The sequence below is a fragment of the Rutilus rutilus genome, assembly GCF_951802725.1.
Source record: "Rutilus rutilus genome assembly, chromosome: 8".
Lineage (NCBI taxonomy): Eukaryota > Metazoa > Chordata > Actinopteri > Cypriniformes > Leuciscidae > Rutilus > Rutilus rutilus.
This window is the reverse complement of record NC_140222.1, coordinates 15,909,996-15,936,148: the sequence shown is the minus strand read 5'-3', so window position 1 is coordinate 15,936,148 and position 26,153 is coordinate 15,909,996. Positions and strand designations below refer to the sequence as shown.

The following is a 26,153-nucleotide window of genomic DNA, read 5'->3' as shown; positions in this document are numbered from 1 at the left end:
CCCGAGCACCGATGGTGTGAGGACCCTCTTGGAACTGCTCTGTTTATTCTAATATTGTACCTGTAATGGTAACAAAAGTTGGGATAAAATAAACTGAAATTATTCATCCTTTTAGTGCATGGACATCTCCAACATGACAACAAAGTCTGTGAAGTTCCGAGCGCCTCCTGCTGGATGAACCGTCGAGAGGAGAAACACTGTCATAACACCATGATGTGTGTGTAGTAAACAGACAGACGAAGGTTCAGAAGAAGATAATTGCAATACTAAGTATACGTTGTACACACTATACTTTGTACCACATTTCCTTGGCATTAACTTAGCCAAAGTAAAAACTGCTGCTAGTGCTAGTGCAATACAGCTGGTGAGGGAGTAATAGAGAATTTGAAATCTTTCTCTCTTCATGTGTCTGGAAAACGGAAAGTTTCTTTGTTCATGTAAGTGCCATGAATACAGATTTCATTCACTCATGGTGTATTGCACTACATGTTCACCTTAAACATTTTAAGAGGTTCAACCTGTGAACTTTTGGCTAATGTGTAAATTTGGACTGAGTGTTCCACTCCACTGCAAAACACATTTATTAAATGCAACAGATATTATAGAGACAAAGTTTGATGACTACAAGGACCATATCAAATGTAAAGCATCTATAAAGCTCAGTGTATAAATAGCACTATTCATAGATTCATACATTTTCTGCTTTAAACATTAGAGAGCGATGATGCGCCAAAATATCCAGCAGAGCATAAGTTTAGTGAAAAGAACTTGTGATGCGTTTCAATTCGCCTACTATACCACGCCCTAAAAGTAGCCTACAGTATTTACTCTTTTTGTGTAGAAAAAGTAGATATTGAGTGTGTAGCAGAAGAGTAGAGAAGCTTTGGGACAGGCTACTATCACATAATACAATTGCGTCTTTAACGGTTGCTCTGTCGCTTAGTTACACGCATCCTGTCACGCAAACTGACCTTTCAATCATTTTGTCAAAGATAAAATCCTCCACATTTAATTTCCTACCATATCGGAGAGAAATGCATAAGCACTTTGATCTGCAGTCGCGGGTGTTTCATGCAGAGAACTCTCCTCATATTAATGCATTATTAAAGATGCTATTAACTTAATGATGCTAAGTTAATGGCTAAACGGATCTTTATAAAAGTCCACATCGTTATTGCAGATGAAAAAAAAAAAATATATATATATATAATTATTATTATTTATTTATTTATTAAATTTTTTTATCAGGTAAACTTTGATTAGTCATTCAAACCTTTATCTAAACCTCTCACCGTCGGTCGCGCATATCCGACATGTTTTGTAGGTTTTTTTTTTAAACACTTTTTACTCATGTTTGTAGTTCCTCCTCCAAAGCGCAGTGGGTTGTGGGCAATATTAGCCTTTAGAGTGAGCACGAATCCACACTTCGAAAATACACCGGGAATAGTAGACCATCTGGGGACTTCTTCTGGCATACTCTTTTCAACATACTATGCATTTGGACACACTTATTTTAATCTCACATACTGTTTTGGATGGATAGTATGGACATTGAGATGCAGAGGCTGGATGCTACTGTTTATTAACTACCAAATTAAAGGGATGGTTCGGAGTAATTTCAACCTAGGGTCTTTTGCACCATGACCTCGAACCAAAATTCTCATCCCTTCTTTCACTCAAGAATGTATATGGGCCCATTAAAAAGAGTCAGGAACTTGGAGATTATTCTCCGTTAACAAATCTTCTTCAGCTTTATTTTCTGCACGTTTGCTTATACATTGTCAAGGGGTGGTGTCACACACACACACACACACACACACACACAAATCTTAAAAGGTGGGACTGACAGAAAAGTCAGGCTGAGAGGTTTATTTTACACAGATGAAATAAAAATATATGATAAGAGCAAAAACAAAAGAGAGACAGAATAAACATCCTGGCAGAGAATAAATGTGAACAAAACCAAAAGCTGTGAGTTAGGGAACCAAATGAGTTCCGGTGGATAAAGACCTTTGATCATCGCTTTTTGGGAACATTTTCATACACAGCGTCCGTCTTTGATTTCTGCAAGGAAACACAAACTCAATCAGGAACTTAGTGACTTTTTCAACCGTTAAATCATCAAACAGTAGAAGTTGTGCAGGTTTGCAGTCTCTGCTCTGAGAATGACTGTCTTTCACACTAAAGCAACAGCAGAGACACTTGTTGCAGAACGTCTACAAAGAAACCAACGTCTGCTAAAGCTGCATCTCAGCTCAGATAATGATGAACCGCAGAGACGCTGCAGATCGAGGACACACTTCAGCACAACATGAGTAACAACTTTATTTTTTTCCTTTCCAATGAAATTCTAATGGTATAAAATTAGTGTTTATAACAAAGCAAATTGTTTATAGTTCAAACTGTTTACATGTATGATTTTAAACAAATTATGGTTTAAATTAGTAGGCCACAGACACATCACAGGCTGGCTTTGGCGTAACTAATGCATCAAAAAAATCATAAAACCTACTTCATGACAAATTTAGGCTAAACAAAGACAGAAAGCAGCAAGTCAAAAATAGAAATCAATAAACTAAAAATGCATCATGATGCAACAATGTGAGCGATCTAGTTCAGTCAAATTATACACTATGGTGTCAATTTGATGCCAAATACATTGCGATCACAGTAAGTAATGAATCAACTTATGATGAAAACATTTAGCCTACAAAAAAATAAAAACAAAATGATCAGAATTGCAAGCAAAATAATGTTTTCTAGTTCTACAATAATTAGTTTTTTACTCTGACTTTTTTTTTACTGTACTTTTATTTTCTCTCTACTCGCTTTGTTTTTCTCTTCACTTACGATTCCAAACGTTATGCTCAGAGTTTCACATAGAGCACCCCAGTTCCAGCACATAACACTCCCATATGGTTATTGTTGGGGAACCAAATAAGGTAGGCTATTTTACTGTAACCAAAAACTAACCTTCACAGGATGTTGGAGGAAGCTTTTTCCTTTTTCTTTTTTGTAACAACCTAAAAAAAAAAGCATCCCAGAACTTTCCCTGCAAGTTATTTTTAGATTTAATTTTCATAACCATGTAAGCTAATTGTGCAATGACCAATACAGAGATTATTCTAATGCTGAAATGTGTAATCTATCATAAACATGATCTACATTTTGCAGAATAACATGTCTGAAATTAGTTTAATACAGCTTTTAATAAAATGAAGAAATTTGTCAAAACGCATTATAATGGTTGGATAAATCCAATTTCATATAGCTTAAAATATTAAGCCAAGGCTTTTCAGCATGTGCTTTTCTTCCACAGAAAGGAAGACATGGTTTGTAGTACTGATTATTGCAGTCCATCCATCCGTCTTCCATGCCACTATACTGTCCTATAAGGCAAAAGACCTTAACTCAAGAGTGTGGAACTGAGAACTGAGACATTAGTTGATTTTTTGGTAACACTTTACAATAATAGTACATGAATAATCATGTACTAATACCTGAATTAATAATTACTTTACTATGAACTAATGATGAGTTAAGACATGTATTAATGAGGTACTAACCTTAATTACGACATGAGTATCATGAATTCCTACATGAATATACCATCTTAACTACGCGTTAGTACATGCTTGTTAATTAATGTATTAATTAACATTTCGAGGTAAAGTAAATCAAACATGCTCTAGATCAGAAGAAAGATGTACTAAAAGGGCACAATGTTAAATTGTTCATAAATTTAACACCATCAATTGTCACATACATCATTGAATGACACAAGATGTCTTGAAATATTTATATTAAACCTACTCATTGAACACACATTCCGTTTTAAGTGATTCCACTGCTGCCTTCAAGTGTAAAATACCTACTACACTAGCATATTCATTAAACAGATGCAATTTTCAAAATTAAAATCAGTGTTAGCACAGATGATGGTTATTTTCTGGATTTGTTTACTGTCTTTCTGTCTCTATCATAATGCATTCGGATGTTAGTCTTGTTTGCTGGCTCTTCTTTGGGGCCACTTCAAAATTTGTCCACTTTTTTCCTACCGTTCAGTTCCTTCTCCATCTAATTCAGGCACAGCACCTCTGCTCTTCCACTTCTTTACAAACCACCGACAAGCACCAAATGATATCTGATTTAGAAGAGCTGAATATGTATAAAACATGTGTAATTGATACATTTTTGAAGATTTACTCTTGGAGGGCCAACACAAGAAATTACATACATTAACAAATCATGAATTCATGTTACTTTCCAAGTAATTAATGATGAGTTAGTAATGATGTGCCCCCCCAAGTAAAGTCATGACATTATGATACATTAACAAGTCATGAATTCATGTTACTTTTACTTCATGGAGGGGCACATCATTACTAACTCATCATTAATTACTTGGAAAGTAACATGAATTCATGACTTGTTAATGTATCATAATGTCATGACTTTACTTGGGGGGGCACATCATTACTAACTCATCATTAATTACTTGGAAAATCCAAGAGTAAATCTTCAAAAATGTATCAATTACACATGTTTTATACATATTCAGCTCTTCTAAATCAGATATCATTTGGTGCTTGTCGGTGGTTTGTAAAGAAGTGGAAGAGCAGAGGTGCTGTGCCTGAATTAGATGGAGAAGGAACTGAACGGTAGGAAAAAAGTGGACAAATTTTGAAGTGGCCCCAAAGAAGAGCCAGCAAACAAGACTAACATCCGAATGCATTATGATAGAGACAGAAAGACAGTAAACAAATCCAGAAAATAACCATCATCTGTGCTAACACTGATTTTAATTTTGAAAATTGCATCTGTTTAATGAATATGCTAGTGTAGTAGGTATTTTACACTTGAAGGCAGCAGTGGAATCACTTAAAACGGAATGTGTGTTCAATGAGTAGGTTTAATATAAATATTTCAAGACATCTTGTGTCATTCAATGATGTATGTGACAATTGATGGTGTTAAATTTATGAACAATTTAACATTGTGCCCTTTTAGTACATCTTTCTTCTGATCTAGAGCATGTTTGATTTACTTTACCTCGAAATGTTAATTAATACATTAATTAACAAGCATGTACTAACGCGTAGTTAAGATGGTATATTCATGTAGGAATTCATGATACTCATGTCGTAATTAAGGTTAGTACCTCATTAATACATGTCTTAACTCATCATTAGTTCATAGTAAAGTAATTATTAATTCAGGTATTAGTACATGATTATTCATGTACTATTATTGTAAAGTGTTACCGATTTTTTTATTTTTAGTTATCCAGCCAAATTCATTATAGGTAGGTAAATCTGGCAATTGGGACAGCCTCCGCCGTACCGCGGTGATGCAACCGGCCTTTCGAATGAGGCCTTTAAAGGGTGCAGCCTCTGAATTGGGACGCAGCAACGGAACGGGGGAATGTGTACAGCTGGCCGAACTCAGATCATAGCAAGACATGTAATGAGCTGATCCAGTATCTACTATGACAGTGGTTCTTAACTCCAGTTCTCAGGACCCACTGCTCTGCACATTTTATATGTCTCCCTTATTTAACACACCTGATTCAGATCATCAGCTCAATGGTAGAGACTCCATGAACTGAACTGAGTGTGTGCGATAAGAGAGACATTCAATATGTGCAGAGCAGTGTGTCCCGAGGACTGGAGTTGAGAACCACTGTACTATGGAAATCAGTTAGAAGAATCTTTTTTGTTGTTTACAAATAAATCCAACACAATTTGCTCAAAAAATGCCAGGACAAAATATGTAAACTCACCCAGTTGTTCCAGTGCAAGTGTTCTAAGCAGATTTACAAGTTGAAAAAATATTTTCGGTGGCAAAGAAAAAAAAAAAAGACCTCATCGCACCTGGAGGCACCACGCTTATGTCTTATTGACCTCGCAGCAAACACAATACGTTTTCAACTGATAAAAGATTTAGCATGAGTTGCTTTAAAAAATAAAATAAAAACACTAGAAAGAAAGTTAGGGACTTCACTTTCATTGTATGGAAGAAAAAAAAATCATTAAATGTGAGTGTTGACTGACTATGGCTGTGAGATCACATTCTGCCTACATTTTTTTAACTAACCCTTTAATGTATAAATATCTCTTTATTTTAAGGTGTAATTGTTACAGTGTAATTATATATTTAAATACTGAGTAATATTAATTAACAACATGTAGTCTACTTACTATTGGGTGAGGGTAGCATTAGTATTTGGTTGAGGGTTAATAAGCGCACTGTAAAAAAGTGTTACCTATTACTGTATATATATATACAGTATAAATATATATATACTTTTTTAAATGCACTTTATGTGTTATGCATGTAAAATTAAATGTAAAATGTGTACCTTAAATGCAATGTAAGTCGCTTTGGATAAAAGCGTCTGCCAAATGCATAAATGTAAATGTAGGGGGGGGGGGGGGTCCTAATTAAGGGAGTCCTAATTAAAGTCCTAATTACTTCCTATTAATAGTTAGTAAGGTAGTTGTTAAATTTAGGTATTGGGTAGGATTAAGGATAATTCATGTATAAGGCATTAATATGTGCTTTATAAGTACTAATAAACAGCTAATATCCTATTAATATCCATGCTAATAAGCAACTAGTTATTATCAGTGAGAATTGGACTAAACTAAAGTGTTACCATTTTTTAGTTTTGTGCTTCTGATTTGAAATGAGAATAGCCCTGCACAATGGAAAAACTGGCCGTTAGCAGTGACACAAAGGTGCAAAAAGTGCATGCATTCAGATAGCATAAAAACTTTGCTTTGATCTGCTCACACGTCTGTTCACTGATCATCTGCAAACTTCAATCAGTAAGCTTCAATCAGACTGACTGCAACAGCCCATAATGATCTTACCTTTTGTCGTGTTGTTGGTTTACACAAAGCTGAATCAGTTCCGTCTTCCTCCCGTGACTGGACTGCATTAATCACAGGCTTGTTAAAACGTCAAAACTTGTTTAATATATATAAATGTGTGTGTGTGTGTGTGTGTGTGTGTGTGTGTGTGCGTGTGTGTGTGTGTGTGGTACCGGTCAAAAGTTTTATTTTAATTTTTTTTTTTTTTTTGTATTTACAGTTGTATGTATTTCTGGAAACGTCAGTTTTAAATATATTAGGTTGATTGAACACAATTAAATAAAGTTGTAACAAAAATGTAAAAAAATCATGTTACTTTTGCTCATTTGAATTAATTAGACTGAAATTAAAATACTTTTTTGAATGTTCCAGAAATCATTCAGATATGCCGATTTGATACTCTGTTATTATCAATGTTGGAAACAGTCGTGCTGCTTAATATTTCTATGGAACCTGTGATACTTTTTCAGGATTCATTGATGAATAAAAAGTTAAAAAGAACAGCATTTATTCAAAATAGAAAAATCTTTTTTAACAATATAAATCTTTATATCAATTAATCCTTTCTGAATAAAAGTATTAATTTCTTAAAAAAAAAGAAGACTTACTGAAAAATTACTGACCCCAAACTTTTGAACTATTGTTACAAAATATTTCTATTTTGAATAAAATGCTGTTCTTTTTTTAAAAACATTTTATTAACCAATGAATGCTTAAAAGAAAGTATCAGAGGTTATGAAAAAAAAAATATTAAGCAGCACGACTGTTTCCAACATTGATAATAATAAATCATCATGATTTCTGAAGGATCATGTGACACTGAAGACTGGAGTAATGATGCTGAAAAATCAGCTTTGCATAACAGAAATAAATTATATTTTAAAGTATATTAAAATAGAAAATCATTATTTTAAATTGTAATAATATTTCACAATATTATTATTTGTTTCCGTATGTTTATCAAATAAATGCAGGCTGAATGAGCATATGAGACTTCTTCCAAAAACATTACAAATAGTAATGTTTTGACCGGTATATGCTGTATGTGTGTGTGTTCATATATATGTTTCAAAAGCATTAACTGTAGTTAATATTTGTAGGTAATAACTGAATTCCTGACCTGTTTTTCTACATTTCCTGCAGATGCAGAAGATCACGACTATAACAACAATCATCAGAGATCCAGCAGAAGAGATCAGGACGATGTAAAACCAGGGCAGGTCCTGATCTATAGTGGACAAAATGAATCTGTCAGTCTGACCGCAAACAAAACTAGGAGATAATGGTGGAGTATTTTTGTGTCAAAATGATCAGTTCAGTAAATAATCACTAATATTCACCAGTATCGTACCTGAATGTATGTGACAGAGTGTGTTGATGTCCAGATGTGTGGTCTGGTTGCTGATGGGATTGTTCAGCACACAGCTGTAGGTGTTTTTATCCTGATATTCCACCTCCAGAGGTAGAGAGAGACTGATGCTGAGATCACACACACTGATGCTGGACAATACACTGATTCCTGCGTACCAGGAGAGAGTCACATGACTCACTTTCAACACTGATGAACACACCAGTGAACAATTCTGGTTTGATGAAGAAAGATTTTGAGAATAATCTCGGGTGATGTTAGGAGTGGGCAGACGAGCTGAAAAAACATGAGAGAATAAATTATAAAAAGGAGTAAATCTACACAACAATCTTATATTCGCAGTGGAGTGTGTCGGTTATCTCTAACTATAAAATGATAAATCTCCTCAGTATAGTTAAAGAAATTAAGGTTCAGTACAAGTTAGTATTTAGCATAAATTATAATGATTACCAGAAACAAATATTACCACTTGCATTGGAAGTGAATGAAGCCGTAATGTAAACATAAAAATACTCAGTCAGCTAAAAACATAAATAATATGAGTGTAAAATAACATGATTTTAGTGTGAAATATCTCTTTTTCTATAGTGTCTAATGATACAATTTGTTTTTACAAACAATAAAATAATAATTTTAACTGTTTTACAGCACAAATAATGCACAAGTTTTAATTGTGACAAAAACAAATCAAGGGATGTGTAATTTTTTTATATAATCAACATTATACCACAAATGCTGTTGATTAAGCTTAACTGAGTATTTAACTCGATATATTCCTTTATTAAAACAAGAAAATTTGAAGGTCAGAGCAAATGATCTTTTTACTCACCATAGACAGAGACATTGAATGTTTTTGTTGAACGTTTGGCTCCACTTATCAGTAGTTGATAAACTCCAGTATGTTCAGTTGTGGTGTTTGTGATGGTCAGAGATCCAGTTTGATCGTCCAGCTTCAGTCTGTCTCTGAATCTTTTCTCTGAATCTGATTTGAGCTATCAGAGAGTTTTCAGCTCCATATTTCCACAGTAAATCTTCATCTTTATATATTTTAGTAACATTAGAGTTTAGAGTAACAGAATCTCTCTCCATCACTGACACTGAATCACCAAAAACACCTGCGGAAGGTTCAGGGATAAATGACGGCTCTTGTTGGTTTACAAAGTCTGAAATCAGTTCTAGTTTGTAATTAAACAAGAACTGACATCCCAAACAAAAGAAAAGGACATTTACAGATGGTTGTGAGAGCTAATAATTTGATCTTTAATGTGATATTTGCTTTCAGCAAAATAAATATGTGCAGTTACATGACAAGTTAATTACAGCCAAGTGAAACTTTAAATTCTGCTGGACACTTTTAGAAAACTGTCTCATTGAAAGACAGTCCCTGAAAAAGACATGAACTATGAGTAAAGCCTATCCCACAATAATATCTCCGCTTGATTTGATTTATATGAAGAACAGCAAATGAAACTCCTCTGACTAATTTGAACAGTAATGGCTTTATTACTCTGAAACGAGAATACATTAAATCATAAAAAATACTTTATAACTTACCAGTCAAACGCCACCAGTACAAACAGAACAAAACAAGTGTGCAAACCATTTCCTACAGTTGTTCAGTGAAATCTAATAAGACTATCCATCTAAAACACTTGATCTGTTCATCTGGTGTGTGAATCCTTCCCCTCCTCCTGTGGGTCAAAAGCACACACTCTTTACACATGACACATAGTTACGTATAAATGCTCTTCTGATTCTTATTCAGACTTTAATTGTTTTTAATAGTGGAAAACATTCTTGAGTTTTATCATTTAACATATATCAATAAAATAATTGTAGTTTTTTTACTGGTAAATATGTGAAACAAGAAGGGTAAATAGCATGAATATTAGATTAACCAACCTAAGTTTCATGATTCAATAATTCTTGTGGATGTTTAAATGGTTTTATAATAATTCATATGTTGCAAATAGTAGCCTAAAAACATCTGCCATCTCACACTCGCAGTCGTCCTGAGGTGTGACACTCACAGTCAAACTGAAACTGTTGCGGTCGCTTTTCTTCAGAAATGTGCTTTGATCTGTTAGTGGACAAGCATCTTCTATGTGGCCATTTGTTTCATCTTTGTTCAGTTTGTAGGTGAAGAGTTTCTTCCTGTCCTGCTGTTATGAACCTCACAGTTGATGCCCTCACAAAACTGCTTTACAGTCAAAAAATAAATAAATAATTTTCTCCATCAAAAATCGAAGTCAGAGGTCAAACTGTATTCTTACCCATCATGAATCACTGATAAACTAGATTGACAGCTGACCATCTCTCAACACTAAATATATGTCATACCAGTGAAATGCTGCTACATTATGAACAGGAATATAACCATTTACTCTTTAATCTCACCCCACAGAAACATTGAAACCTGACGAGGAACTGTTTGGCAGTGGAAGAAAAACTTGAATAATGCAATGATTGATGATGTATTAAACATGATTCCCTGAAAGTTTAGATGAACTGTTTCATGATTTAAAATAAATATATACTTTATTAAGGTGTAATTAATTTATTTAATAATGTTTTCATTTAAATCTGTTATTACTGTTTTAAAAGATTGTTTTCAGAAAAGCAATAACTGCAGTGGATTTCCTATAGGGCGAGGTGGCAAGATGTTCTTCACTCATAGTTTGGAATAAACTAACAATTTCCATTTACATAAAAACACATAAAATAACACTTTAATCCCTAAATTTACCCATGCAGTCTCTTGCAAAGCATGTTGGGAACTACAGATCCACTGCCCAGTTAGTTGTCAACAAAAATGATTCATGTAGTTTTCACAATTAAATTAAGTTGTGACACAATATTAAACAGTTGTGTTACTTTTGCTTATTTTAATTATTTAAATTTAACAAGAGGCAAAAATTCATTTTTTGAGTGTGTCCACACAGTGATATCCGTTTCAAAATGCTTTGTTGTCTAATTAATGAAATTTATATCTTACAGAGTTTAAAAGCAGTGGATCTATGGTAAGAACCATATGTTCCCACCACCTGTCTCTTCATACAACCCAAGGGAAGTTTAAATATCATGTGATATAAACAGGTGTGAACTACACGAACACCGCCATCTAGTGGTTTAACAATCACCACATTTGGCTCCTATAATAACTATAAAAACACCATGATACATTAGGCTATAATTTAGCAGAGCAAGGCCTTAGTTATAGGACATTAAGTAGCTTTCATAAATATGCCTTAGACAAAAAAAAAAAAAAAACATTACAGGTTTGCATCTTGAGACAAAAAAAATTACCAACTGACCAATTTTAAAAGATTCAGAGTTCAAGTTGCTTTCAGTTAAAACAGCTCAAACATGCATTTTAGTCTGAGACTATAAGCCTCGTCTGTGAAACCAGGGGTTTGTTTAATAAATGATCTAAATAATTTGATGCACTGAAGTATTTTTTATGTTTGATTCTTGGGATAGTTCACCCTATTTATTCTGAGCCTAAAATCATTTACTCACTTGTGTCATTCCAAACCTATAAGACTTTTGTGCATCTTCGGATCACAAATGAAGATATTTTAATATTCAATTTTTTTTGTCCACCATTAAAAGTATATTTTAAATCTTTTCAGTTAAATCAGTTATATTTAAAACCTTAAATGAAATTAAATATGCTCATAAAGTGATTGTGCCCTGAAACTTTTAAATTGGTTAAACCGCTCTATTCATAACCCATATATTACTTTTATGATATTTATTTATTTACTTTTTATTTACTTTTTGAAGCTTGAAAATGTTTATTAAATGAACAAAAATGAGAGAATTAAAACATTTTACTTGTGTTTCAAAGATGAACAAAAGTTTGGGTGAGTATTAATGACAGAATTTTCATTTTTGAGTCTGACACCTAATTGAGACCATGTTTCTGCAAATTGTATATTAGCCCATGACTGTAAAACAGCGCCTTCTGCTGAGAGGCGAGGTGAACCCAATATTATCTGTCTGCAGCATAGACAGTATATAAACTGGACACAGCGACCCCATTGGATTCAACGGAGGAAAGTGAAGTCAATTAGAAGCTCTTACTTCCTGGGGGTCGAGCGTACTGCGCAGACTCAAACTGAGCTTGACGACGTAGTTGTGACGTGAGCAACCCGTCTGTCTTCTAATAGCTGTGCCATGAGAAATCTGAATCATTCGCTTCCGAAACTTGCAGAGACGGAGAGTGTGAGTAGGAGGTGTCCATGAGCTAGGAGCAGGAGAAACTTTTGCTAGGTATTCTGATTAATTACTTTGCCATTTTGCCTCCACGTCCCCCTGATTGCCCGCGAGCTTCTCCTCCTGTCTATACAGTAATCTCTCTACTGTACGACAGAGAGTCGTGTGGTTATGACGCAATCGTTAGCCTATTTTTACAAAAACTGCGGGGCCATAACGTAAGATACAAGGTAATGGAGCCTTTTATACATTTTCGTGTTTCTTTAGAAATAAATAATGGACAAATGGAGTCTTTAAACGCCTCAGATGTAAAGTTATTCACTGTCAAAGTGACGCCAAAATGAATGGGAGTCAATGGGATGCTAACAGCAGGTGGGGGTCTGATAGCCAATGGCGGCGCCCGGGGAAGCTTCAACATAATATGAAACGCTGCCCCCCTGGTCTGCAGTCCCGGAGGCTGCATTTTCAGGACCCCACTTCTAGGACCGCATTTCTAGGACCCTAGTTTTTTGTGACAGCGCCACCTACCGACTCGGAGAACCGCAGTCTCAGGAACGCATTTCCAGGACCCAGTTTTGGAGGACCGAAAAAAGTGCCACCAATGCAGTATTTCCACCCAGTTTTAACTACATTTAGAGTTTTACAGTTTTTTTAAAGTTTTATTACACACACATACTACTCAAGTAAAATAAACAAGGAATCATGTTATAGTCTTTTCAGTCAGATCGACCACATTTTCAAGTAGGTACAGAGGGAAGAAGAGGATGACTCTGGGGGGTAGATTTAAGATTGTGTTTATTTTACAAAATAATATATAACAACTGAACTTCAACACACACAAAAACAAATTTGTTTATGACGTGAACCACATAGACAGAACTTCATGGAAGGCATCATCACTGACTCCTAAGAGAGAGAAAGAGAAGTGAATTAAATAAGGAACATTTAGTTGAAACATCTACTCTCTAATTTTAAAATTTATATTTAAAAAATCTTAGTTACCACAGAGTGCACACACGACAAAAATAATGATATCAATCTTCATAACAATTAATGTCCATAATACTATTATTGCATACGGTTCAAAGATTTTAAAAAAAGATTTTGATGTTGTGGGAACAAAGGTTCTAGAAACACTCATGTCAATAAAGCCCATCTGAACTGAGAAAAAAAAAAAATACTAGAGAGAGAGATGCAAGAAATCTGAATAGAAATAACATAATATACATATGATTATGTTTCTTGAAAAACATTTTTAAGTCAATTTCATATAAATAAATAGACATAAATTAAGCCTAAGCCTAGTAGGCCTACTTAACCCATTTATTTATTTATCTTTTGTCATACTATTGCCTACCTACCCTGAGCGGTGTCCTTGAAAGCACTTCATTACACAAATGACACAATCTAACACGTGGTATTTTAACAGACAGTTATTATGATGGCCTCTCTGTTATGTCTGACTATTAAAATGTCATATGTCTCAACCAACTTTATAAAACAAAATGAAGAGACGTAGGCTAACATGTATTGTGGTGGGTAACGTTAAACAGACTGACTGAGAGCACGTGACAGTGAAAACATTACGATTATTTTAACTGAATTAAAATGGAAAAACAATGAGTAATTAACAAGCTTTCAGAACGAACATGCTACAGTTTATTGTGCTGTCAATAAGTCAACACATGCTTAGCATGAGCATGCAGTTCCGTTAAATGAATGTGCTAACAATTCATTTTACATCATTAGAGGCTAATATGATGGCTATGCATTAAAGAATATTTATTTAGCAAATCAAACAAGCCCGTCGGAGCCCATTGACTCCCATTTGACTGTATGACATAACATACAGATAAAATGTCACGCACTGTGCAAAGCAACAATTGAAACATGCTAACCTTATATCTAGCGAGCTTATCCGTCGTCATCGGTGACCCTGCATGTTTACTAGCCTGCGCGTTCACGGCAGGCTCCGCTGTGGGGGGAACTTTACATGACAAAATACATGTTTAACAGCTAGTAGGCCTAACGTTATATGTTATGAATCTTACACGAAATTCATCTTCATCACAGTGCAACTAATGGAAATGGAAAAACGTGTATCAATGCAACCTGTTTTTAGTTTTGCCTTATAGTTATAACTAGCTCGTTAGCGAATCAAAAAATATATATTTTAAACTTTACCAATATCGATATGATAGCTTGATAGTGAGTAGGCTACTAAAAAACATCTTATTTGTTTATATTCATAATGATAAAGTTAGATTTTTTTATTACATGTGATTCTGACATGATGCTACATGCACTGCGCTCCTTCCTCTCCGCTCGTCTCAGGTAAATAAATAATGCGTCTTCCAGCTCACGGAGTCGGGCGTTCATGTGTTTTGTGGGCGTGGCTTTGGAAGGACCCCAGAAGGGAGAGGGTGGACTGAATGGAAATAATGAGCTGTCTGTAAAACAGTCGTTAGAGGTCTACATACACTCGATTTTTATACTTTCTTTTTCAGAATACTTACATTTTAATTATGTATTGATATATACATAAAGTTTAAACAAATTTGAAAAATAAGTTTTTTTTCTTACCTACCCCAGCTTTAAAAGACATTAAGTTTAAATATGAATTCACTGAATATAATTAATTATTTTTATTGAATAGTTTTTCTTAATTGCATTGTAGTTTTAAGTTTCTGAATGAATAAATGTAAATATATGCAGAATCCAGAAGAAATATGAAGTGATTTTGTTTTATATCATAAGTGGATGTTTTTTTGTCAGGGGATATTCTTATAGATCTGCTATTCTCAATTATATTAGTCTTGTTTGATGCTCATGTGAAAGCTACATAAACACACATAATCTGAATCAGTTTTTCATGTATTTATATTTCAAGACTAACAGAATAAAGATCAAATAAACAAAGAGTAGAGCTGTATTTGTGATGTCTGCAAAGGTCAAGAATGAGGCCGAAGAATTTAAAGGATATATTAAAGCATGTTTATTTAATATTGTACAAAAGGAGGCATACAGTTATAAAAAATATGAAATATAGATATATCCTTTTTTTTGTGTGTGTGTGTGTGGAATTTTTCACTATAAAACGTCACAGTGAGAGAGCTGTTGGTGAAATAACATGTTCATCCAGCAGGAGGAGCTTCAGCAGAGTCACTATCAGCAGAGACACACAGGACTGACACAAATATTGAAAACTATACAAACATAGGCTAAATAAAACTAAAACACTGCTCAAAAGCTATGACATAAATCCATTAATATCACCTTGATTTAATACCACATTAATGTTCCTCATTCACAGAACCTTTAAATGATACAAAACACAAACAAAAGTACATCTGGAACAATAATATGAGAAATGTGACTTGTGGCTACCATGATCTTACTAATTACAACAATTCAACTTAAAATTTTACACAAGAACTAGGGTAAATTTTCATTAAAGCAATTACAAAGGATAATTTAACAAAACTGGATCCAGTGAATTAAGGACACAGTTTTCTACACTGTAAATTGAGGTAAAATGTTATTTCACTAAGAGTCCGTGAAAGATCAATATCAGTGTCTTACATAAATTAGAAGTTAACTAATAAATGTTATATTTGTTTAATAGTAGCCTATATTTAAAATCAGTTTTACTGTCAAATGTGCATTTCTAGGTGAGAAAAAACATACATTTTGTTAACTGCATTTGCAGTTTATTCATAAAATCTATAAATCTGTTATTTTTTTCTCTCTTATTTTAGTAATTAATTTATTTACACTAAATTAAGACCTTAACCCCATTCAAGGGGAATCGTAGCCCGGATGGGCTGGTTTTGTTCAAAGTAGAATTTTAGTCCCAGTCCAGTCCTGTCTACACTCTTTAAAAATAAAGATTCTTTGGCATCGATGATTCCATGAAGAACCTTTAACATCCATGAAATCTTTCCATTCCACAAAAGGTTCTTTATGATGGAAAAAAAAATTCTGTACTGTATTAACATGTTCTTCACAGTAAGAAAATGTGTTATTTTAAGAACTGTTCACGGAGGTTTGGGGAACCAAAAAATGGTTCTTCTCTCAGGTTTCCTCAAATCCGGCCCTGGAGGGCCACTGCCCTGTTTAGATCAAACCCAAATCAAAGATGCCTGTTAAAACGAATCAAGATTTTCAACGTTACTAGAAAATTCCAGGTATATGAGTTTGATCATATACTGGGTGGGGATTTCTGGGATAGTTCTAAAATGGTTCAGGTCATACTTAGATGGGAGAGGTTATTATGTGAGTATAGGAGACCATAAGTCTGAGTGGACATCCATGACATGCGGAGTCCCTCAAGGCTCAATTCTTGCACCACTCCTGTTCAACCTGTATATGCTCCCAATGAGCCAAATAATGAGAAAGAACCAAATCTCTTACCACAGCTATGCAGACGACACACAGCTCTACTTAGCCCTATCGCCTAACGACTACAGCCCCATTGACTCCCTGTGCCAATGCATTGATGAAGTCAACAGTTGGATGTGTCAAAACTTTCTTCAGTTAAACAAAGACAAAACTGAAGTCATTGCGTTTGGAAACAAAGATGAAGTTCTCAAGGTGAATGCATACCTTCACTCTAGGGGTCAAACAACTAAACATCAAGTCAGGAATCTTGGTGTGACACTAGAGTCAGACCTTAGTTTCAGTAGTCATGTCAAAGCAATAACTAAATCAGCATACTATCATCTGAAAAATATTGCAAGAATTAGATGCTTTGTTTCCAGACAAGACTTAGAGAAACTTGTTCATGCTTTCATCACCAGCAGGGTGGATTATTGTAATGGACTCCTCACTGGCCTTCCCAAAAAGACCATAAGACAGTTGCAGCTCATACAGAACGCTGCCGCCAGGATTCTGAGCAGAACCAGAAAATATGAACATATCACACCAGTCCTCAGGTCTTTACACTGGCTCCCAGTTAAATTTAGGATTGATTTTAAAGTATTATTACTGGTATATAAATCATTCAATGGCCTAGGACCTCAATACATAGCAGATATGCTCACTGAATATAAACCCAACAGATCACTCAGATCATTAGGATCATATCAGCTAGAAATACCAAGGGTTCACTCTAAGCATGGCGAGTCCGCTTTTAGCTATTATGCCAGCCGCAGCTGGAACCAGCTTCCAGAGGAGATCAGATGTGCTCCTACAGTAATCAGATTCAAATCCAGACTCAAAACACATCTGTTTAGCTATGCATTTACTGAATGAGCACTGTGCCAATGTTCGTCCGACTGTTTGTACTGTACTGTATTTTATTTTTCTAAACTGTTTTAATTATTCTTATTTCTTTTATTATTTTAATTTCTTCTATGTAAAGCACTTTGAATTGCCATTGTGTATGAAATGTGCTTTATAAATAAACTTGCCTTGCCTTGATCAGGGTTTGAGCTAAACTCTGCAGGACAGTGACCCTCCAGGACCAGAATTGAGGAACCCTGGTGTATGACATCACTGCGAAAACCCCCTTTTGAAACCTTTATTTTTAAGAGTGCAATGACTTAATGAGATTTGTGCATGTATTTGTATTCGCATAAAACATGTGATTCCATCCCCTCTCTTGTATTTGGGGTATAGAAAGCTAGTAACCCAAAAACAGAATCACATTTTGATCAAGAGTTGATTAACGTCTCACGACTCCTGCGTACACCACAGCATCCTGATCCGTAGCACTCTAAAAGAAAACATAAATGCACATTAACCGTCATATGCAAGAACTTAATGTACACTATATTTATCTATCATCCTCCTCCTAAAAACATATTAAAACATCTCTAAATTTCTTCTTGTTAAAAGGCTTTTTTTTTTTTTTTTTGCATTTTATTTGTTGATGTACAAACAGACCGGTCTTTATCCACTCTTGCACACTCAGCTATAATACTGTATCTACACCAGGTCTTTCGGTTTCTTTATTACGGGTTCCAAGTGGTTTGGAGAATAGACGACCTGATCTCACAGGAAACCGTTACGAGGTGGCAATTTCAAAAACTTATGATTATCAGAAAAAAAGCATGGAGGTCCACGCCTAAACAACGTCACTGGGAAAACATACTAATGAGATTGTACAAATTCATATGAATTACCCACCAATTCACCAAAACATAAAATAGTTACGAATTGAGATTGTGTTACAACAAATGGATTAATGTAATATTTAAACATTTCTCTCTTCATTTGTTTGATTAAATATGTTCATTAAGTTATTTTAAATTGCCTACAATGTAGTAATTTCATATTTTGGGGGGACAAATGTATCTCTGATGACTCATAAGAGTTTGTGACCTCTTATAAATGATGACCTTCTGTGACCCTACAATATAAACGCATCAGAGCAGAAGACAAAAAGACACTAAAATACATCTACTACTTTTATAAATATCTGTTGTGGTGATATCATGCTAGTCTGTGTAAATTATTAAACACACACATCAGACTCAATGCTAAAATAAATCGGAGACAAACCATACATAAAAATAAATTCTCTTACCGATTTATGTCTTTTGTAGAATGTTGGATCAGCGTAAGTGATCTCTCTATCACGGGTCTGAACTGTTTCATAATTACAGAAAAAAAAAAAAATATATATATATATATACTGTATTTACATATAACACATACATATACATATATATATACACTCATACAGTAGGTAATACTTGCCTTCTCTGTCAGTTTTTCTGTGTTTCCTGCAGATCCAGAAGATCACGACTGCAGCAACAATCACCAGAGATCCAGCAGCAGCAGCAGAGATCAACACTATCAGAGACACTGAGTCTGGAGGAGGAGAAGGAGCGAGTCATTAGTGTGAGTGAATGTGTACATAAACACAAAATATCATAGCAGATGTACCTGAACATGGCTGACAGAGTTGAGTGTTGTTGAGATGTAGAGTCTGGTTGCTGATGGGATTGTTCACCACACAACTATACGAGTCATCCAGACACTCCAGATGTAGAGAGAGATCAGACGGGCTCCTGAGATCAGACACACTCACACTGGACAACATACTGTTCCCTTTGTACCAGGAGAGAGTCACATCACTCACATTCACAACTGAACACACCAATGAACAAGATGATGAAGATGATAAAGAATTTTGTGAAGAGTTACTGCTGATGACAGGAACAGGCAAAGGAGCTGGAAAACAGAGAACATAAATAATTAACAGTAAGTTATGTTTTATTTGTCAGTATATATGATGTGTTGATTGAAATTGCATCACACATAGTGTCCGGGTTGGGAAGGAGACAAGCCAAGCGAAGTACCAAAAATAACAAAGGTTTATTTAACGGGAGGTAACTCAAAACAAACAAGAAACAGTGTGCTGGTGCACAAACAATAACCAACAAGGACTGAAGGAACACACAGGACCTAAATACACAAGGAAACAGATCAGGGAAATAAGACACAGCTGGGGCAAAACAAACGAGATAACTAAATGAGGTGATTAACAGGGCACAGGTGAGACAGATGAATTAATGACAAAGACAACACAGTCCAAACATGAACGGAAACGTGACACATAGAGAGGTCAAAGCTGACACTGGCAATATTGTCATGAACCCCTCTCTCAACATTTATAAATGATTCATGTTTAAAATTGAATTAAATAATCAGTATTAAGCTAAACTGACTAAATATAAATATATTGCAGAGAAAATTGTAATTTCCACAACAAGATCAAATAATTGTAGACGTGTTGGAAACGGTCATGACTTTCAGAAAAGAGACAAAGATGACAGATTTCTCTTGTGATGTTGGACATTTATTATACAAATTATTTTTCAAAAACAAATGCATCTATTTGTACAAAGACATTACTTACGGTTTCGGTGGCCATTGTTAGTAGAGATATTAAATTAATGAAAGTGTGAAAAGGGCTTTAACTTACCATAGACGTTAAGATTTAATATGTTGAGCGGTGTCTCTGATATGGTGCTGGTTACTCTATAAAGTCCAGAGTCTGTGGTTCTGGTGTTTGTGATGGTCAGAGATCCAGTCTTCTCATCCAGCTTCAGTCTGTCTCTGAATCTCTCATCAGGAAAATATGTCTTCTTCTGTCTGTTGATTTTAGCTATGAGACTGTGTCCAAAACTCCACATTATCAGATTAGCTGTCTGTATTTCAGTAAGATCAGTGTTTAGAGTGACAGATTCTCCCTCAGTCACTGACACTGACTTCACTTCATCAACACCAAACACTCCTGAACAACAAACAGAGGTGTTAACTTAATGACATTTTAGTAATTTTGGAGTTTTAGTAATTTCGAAAAACAATTCTTCACTTTGCACTAATTTCAATGTATACTTATTGAAAGGGACTGCAGAATAAACACATAAAGTATTTGAGTATATTAGTCTGGTAACACTTTACAATAATGTTCATTAGTTAACATTAGTTAAGTTAACATGAACTAAGAATGAACAATACTTCTTCAGCATTTATTAATCATAATTATTAATATTATTTTCAACATTTACTAATACGTTATTAAAATCAAAGGTTGTATTTGTTAACATTAGTTAATGTACTGTGAACTAACATGAACAAACAATGAACAGCTATATTTTTTTATTAAAAAACATTAATACAAATAAATGAATAGATTAATAAATACTGTAACAAATGTATTGCTCATTGTTAGTTCATGTTAGTTAATACATTAACTAATGTTGACTAATGAACCTTATTGTGAAGTGTAACCAGTAGTCTGATACAACTGGAAAATATTAGAAGCCAAATGGAAATAATAAATAACAGAATTATGTGAACAAATGGTAATATAAATATAATATAAATATAACTGTAGCCATACAAATACTCACCAGCCAGACTCCATGAGAACAAAAAGAAGAAAATAAACATTTTCTTCAGCAGTTCACAAAGCAGTTTCACAACAGAACAGTGATAGCAAATGTTGAAGGTTTCGTAACAAAGCTAATGAAGCTGCTGGTCTGTTGTAAAGTGGTTTAGTGAAACTCTGTCAGTCTGATTAAACTCCAGCACCGCCCTTCAGAGACTGAATATGACTTCTCAAAAACACACTGCTTGATATAAAGAACAAATAGAATGTGAACTCTTTCTGAAAACATAATTTAAACATATCCCATTATTAAAACAAATATGAACCTAGTGGTTCTTAAATCATCCACATCACCGCGGTAAAGTTGGTTTTATATTGGACATTCGTTTGACGTTCGGAATTTCCTTACCTTTACTTGAATAAACGCGCTCGAAGTCTCTATCTCTACGTTGATATAATGGTATGATGTGATAGTGGTATTGTATATTGTTCTTTCTTGTTAAAATGCCTTTTAAACGTGTGAAGCCTAAAATAGTTATCTCCGCCTATTGAACAAGTAAGGGAGTGTGGCAAAAATGCAACACTGTCTAAAAGACGTTTGTATTTTGTGACTTAAAGACTTTAATTACAGCCTATGAAGAGTTCAGATGCCTCTAAGTGCCATCTGAAATTTTCTTCTATTATCTTCTTTTTTTTCAAGCTTTTACGAATTAAAAATGATAATTCTAGAAAAAAAAAAAATTCTAGGCCTATAGGCTATATATATTTATACCTGTGTGTCTCAGACAATGCTTTTCTTAACTTTCTGTTCATTAAATAATCAACACTGATAATAATCATATGTATTTCTTGAGCAGCAAATCACCATTTAGAATTTCTGAAGGATCATGTGACTGAAGGTTTCCCTGCTGTTAATCTTGCTTGTCTTATTTTGTTTTATTATTATTATTATTTTTTTTTTTTTTTGTAGATTCATCAAGGAGAGAAGAGAAATTCCCTTGTCATCACTAATTTCTGCAACCTTGAAACAGTTCAAATAAAACATTTTATATTTTTTTTCTTTCTTTAAATGTAATTGTTGTTTTTTTTTTTTTTTTTTTTTTTTTTTACTTCGAATAAAATTGTTGCTTTAAATTGGTATGTTGTATTGTGGGAAATAAAGTAGGCCTTTTATGTAATGTGTTGCCTCTTTTTAAAGAATTTTAGGAAGACTTTTTGTATAAAGGTTGTCCTTTTTCTGTTTTATGAATTTTGAATTTCAGACAATTATGTAAATCTTGTGTTTCTCCAAATTATTCCATAAAATAAGTATGTCTATTGTATTTTTGTTTTTAAAAAAAGGTTGGTTTATAAATGGTCTTAATATGTTGTGCTGATTGCAGCCACCGGCATGGGAGCACACTAAACTCAACAGTTTGTCATTTGTTGGTCACAAGACAATGTCTAAAAGCAAATGAGGATTACCTTCAGGGTTTTCTGGCCTCAGTTATGGACCCCTACCCTTTCACGGACTGGGATGATGCGTTTCAACATTCCAGTAATATTTTCATTTAGTAAACAATCAATAGGCTATCATTCTTTTTTTTTTTACACCATTTAGGCCTACTTCAGGGGTGAGGTGGGGTTGATGGTCAAGGATGGCCCCTGTATGTTGCATAAATTGTGTTGTATTACCTTTGCAGTACATCTAAAATAAACAACAAAAAATAAATAAACAAATGATAATGAGCCCCTCCCCTGCCACACCCCGGTACCAGCTTCAGCCCGCCCCTGATGGCCGCGATGTGCAAAATTTTAAGATATTTCAAGCCCAAAAGTCCCAAAAGTGTCAAAAACTTGAAATATTTAACTCCACTCAATATTTAATATTTAATTATAATTAAGTTTTAATTGTTTATTAAAATAATGCATGTAATACATTTTAATACATTATTTAACAAATGTATTAATTAATAAATAAGTTTTAGGGTGACCTTAGCCAGATGAAGACTAACCATCGTTAGCAACTAAGTTAGCAACTTTGTTGGTTGCAATGCAATTTCCCATTGCCAACCAACTAAGTTGCTAACAAGTTAGCAACGATGGTTTTGGGAAACGCACCCCAGGGCCGGGTTTCCCGATAACGATGCATCTTAGCTCTTAAGCCCGCTCTCTACATGTAAGGTAACGAACGCTCGCCGCAATTCCATGCTCGTTTCACAAAAATGTAGCCTATACTTAACATGAACGCGCGAGAACGCATTATAAGAGTTGCTGTCCATTTGTGAAGTGCTGAAATATACTCTTATATGGAATCGTATTCTAAACGTTAAACCTAATAATCGTAATTTTTTGTCGATTAGCAATCAAGACAAGTGAGTCTATATACAGCACCTACAGGCGGAGGCACTGACAAAAATGCTGAAAAAAAACTCATGGCTTGCACGGGCCGGCGCACTGGCCGTGGCCGCAAAGTACGGAGAAGAAGAAGTGGAAGAGGAGAAAGAAACCAACAGCAAAGACGTTAGATAGAAGCATAGAAATAAGTATTTATTATACTCGTATGAGAAACATCAAATGGCAAACGCTCAAAAAGCGGAACAAAACTTGTTTGATCTGAGCAGCGCAGAGCATTATCAGCTCAGCCGCCCAAAAAAGCGATCGCGGCCAAAGCAGCTGCGGGCTGATCTCGATCACGCGAACATTACACCGAGCTGCGCGATCCACTGAGAAGCATTTCAATTCAGCGCAGAATTCTCTATCTCTATTATAAACCCACTGATAAAAGCCAGATGAAACAGCGCTGATATTCTCAACATATTGACGCAAAAAAACAGGCGAAACATTGTTCCAAGAACAAACCAGTCAGAAGACATTTCATTTCATAACTTATGAATTAACTAGTAGCCTAAAACTGTAGTAAAACAAACTTTTTTTTGGTAGAAATGTGCCTGTATTCATATTAAAAATGCTAAATGTATTAGATGTTATGCAGTAATGTTTTTGTTTAGAAGTTGTGGCAGTTTATTTATTTATTTTTGCATTTATATTTATACTAAATGTTTGGCCTACTGTTTTTGATAACACATACAACAGGTTTATAGAAAATCAACAAAAAAATCTATAAATAGGCCTACTTTAATAATTTTTCAGGAATTGTTGATTTTTTTTTAAACGCTTAAAAGTCTGAAACAGAATATCAAGATATTTTATTATTTCGCATATGATGGTGAAAAGTAAAAAAGCACCACCATGTTAGGCTATATGTATATAATAAATATTTTTGAGTAGCCTATAACAAACAAAAATCCCTTCTAGATTATTGTATCCCTTGAGGTAGCCCCCACAAAATGGTTGGAGACCCCTGGTAAATAGTAACTATGTTTTATAATTACAAGTTTGTGTAATTTGGGGTTTCTGTAGCCAGTGACACTTCATTGTTTGTATTTTATGGCATTGCACATTTTTTGTTTTTATTTGAAGGCTGAGGCTTCATTAATAAACACAACCCCAATAATCATCATTGGTTTTGAGATGTTACTTGCTGTGAATACCTTGTCTGATAGGCTACAGTATTGTGGCATAGGCTATAGTATCAGGACATCCTGGCTATAGTGTCTGTCGCGAATGGCCGGATGATGGGCCTATTTGGGAGAAAGTTCAGGGCTGTGTTTTAGCCCCAGTCCGTCCCTGGATGGAATTAATGTCCTGTTAGAGGAGATAGTGAAACAAAGATACTATTTTTAACAGATTTAAAGGACATTTGATCAGTCTTTGGAGCATATTTCCCACATTACTACTTTCATGATTGTTTGTTCATTCTTTTAATTTAGATGTGTAGGCCTATTTCTATTTTCTCCCCTTTTTAATTATTTAATTTATAAATTAATTTTAACAAAAAAAAAGAGGAGGCCTACAATAAAGTGTACAATAAAGTAGCCTACAATCAAAACCTTATATATACTCACGTTGCACTGTAATCTGTTAAATCATGTTAAGTGCATTTTTGTGAAACGCGCGTGGACTTGCGGCGAGCGTTCGTACACGTCAGTAGAGAGCGCGCTTAAGAGTTAAGATATCTTTATTGGGAAACCTGGCCCTGCGACATAAAGGTCACGCATAATTGTTCGTGCATTTAGTAGCCTAATCATTATGATACTAGAATCATAATAAAGTATTTTTTATGAGTAAAAAAAAAAAAAAAAAAAAAATCAGATGAGTTGAGGATATTAACGCAACGCGTTAAAATAACGAATGTCGAAATAATGACGGGCTATTATGTCGAAATAACTAATTATGTCTAAATAACTAGGCCTACTTATTATGTCGAAATAAGATATTATATGAAAATAACAAGATAGGTTTTTTGTTTTATTCAACGTGAGGTTCAGGGCTTCCATAGAATACAGCCTGGATATAATTGCTTGCAGAATTTTTTTTTTTTTTTTTTTTTTTTGGTGTTATCAGGGTGTTTTGGTCTTTCTTGGGGGTGCTTATAGCACCTGCTAGACCCTCCCTATAGCCGCCCATGTTCCTACTAAACAAGGAGCTTACGAGTGAGAGACAGGTGGAGCAATTAACTGAACCAATAATCATCAAACACCAGAGGTTATATGAACGTTGTTTTTGTGGCCGACTTCATTTTGCCCAAGTGTTCGGTAAGATGGGCAGGTAGACAATTAGGCTAGTCCAGTCATTTTAAGCCAAAATGGGGGTCAACCTTGAACAAATTGCAACAGAAGCAAACTCAACTGATTTTGTATCTTCAATATGTCCTGGGTAAGGGAGAAGAAAAAAAAAGCCCAGAAGAATCCCATTAGGGGAAAGTTTAGAAAAAGACCCAAATATAGCCTATTCATACACCTAT

The 26,153-nt window shown here is 34.5% G+C and overlaps 2 protein-coding genes and 1 long non-coding RNA gene across 4 annotated transcripts in view; all 3 read right to left on the bottom strand.

Moving 5' to 3' along the window:
• Positions 1-1,727: 1,727 nt before the first annotated feature.
• The window catches only part of LOC311295607 (uncharacterized protein), a gene marked incomplete at its 5' end in the record, with an annotated part of 111,216 nt that continues 86,790 nt past the window's right edge, over positions 1,728-26,153 (bottom strand). The window contains 3 exons of the mRNA XM_084417073.1: positions 1,728-2,064; positions 6,876-6,937; positions 7,996-8,103. Of these exons, the coding sequence (XP_084273199.1) occupies positions 2,017-2,064; positions 6,876-6,937; positions 7,996-8,103 (218 nt within the window). The 3' untranslated portion in view covers positions 1,728-2,016. The remainder of the gene's footprint in view (positions 2,065-6,875; positions 6,938-7,995; positions 8,104-26,153) is intronic.
• On the bottom strand, positions 13,241-14,818 carry LOC311295232. The gene is made up of 3 exons (XR_014628256.1): positions 14,740-14,818; positions 14,361-14,449; positions 13,241-13,368 (listed from the first exon to the last, which is right to left on the bottom strand). It is a non-coding gene; the product is annotated as an uncharacterized lncRNA (long non-coding RNA).
• Positions 15,721-21,853, bottom strand: LOC311295223 (uncharacterized protein). Of its 2 annotated transcripts, none has more exons than XM_084416486.1 (7): positions 21,717-21,853; positions 21,330-21,551; positions 20,396-20,707; positions 19,354-19,641; positions 19,165-19,278; positions 18,992-19,053; positions 15,721-18,178 (listed from the first exon to the last, which is right to left on the bottom strand). In XM_084416486.1, the coding sequence occupies exons 2-7, from the start codon at positions 21,367-21,369 to the stop codon at positions 18,128-18,130; spliced, it is 867 nt and encodes a 288-aa protein (XP_084272612.1). In that variant the 5' UTR covers positions 21,370-21,551; positions 21,717-21,853; the 3' UTR covers positions 15,721-18,127. The 2 variants fall into 2 exon arrangements, with proteins under 2 accessions (XP_084272612.1, XP_084272613.1); XM_084416487.1 differs by having other exon boundaries at positions 21,330-21,548; positions 21,717-21,840.

Excerpts from the sequence above, each read along its gene's own strand:
- LOC311295223 (XM_084416486.1), bottom strand. The coding sequence starts at position 21,369 with ATGTTTATTTTCTTCTTTTTGTTCTCATGGAGTCTGGCTG. Across the intron at positions 20,708-21,329 it reads GTTCTCATGGAGTCTGGCTG|GAGTGTTTGGTGTTGATGAA; the intron begins GTGAGTATTTGT and ends TTTGTTGTTCAG. Across the intron at positions 19,279-19,353 it reads ACTCTGTCAGCCATGTTCAG|ACTCAGTGTCTCTGATAGTG; the intron begins GTACATCTGCTA and ends CTCCTCCTCCAG.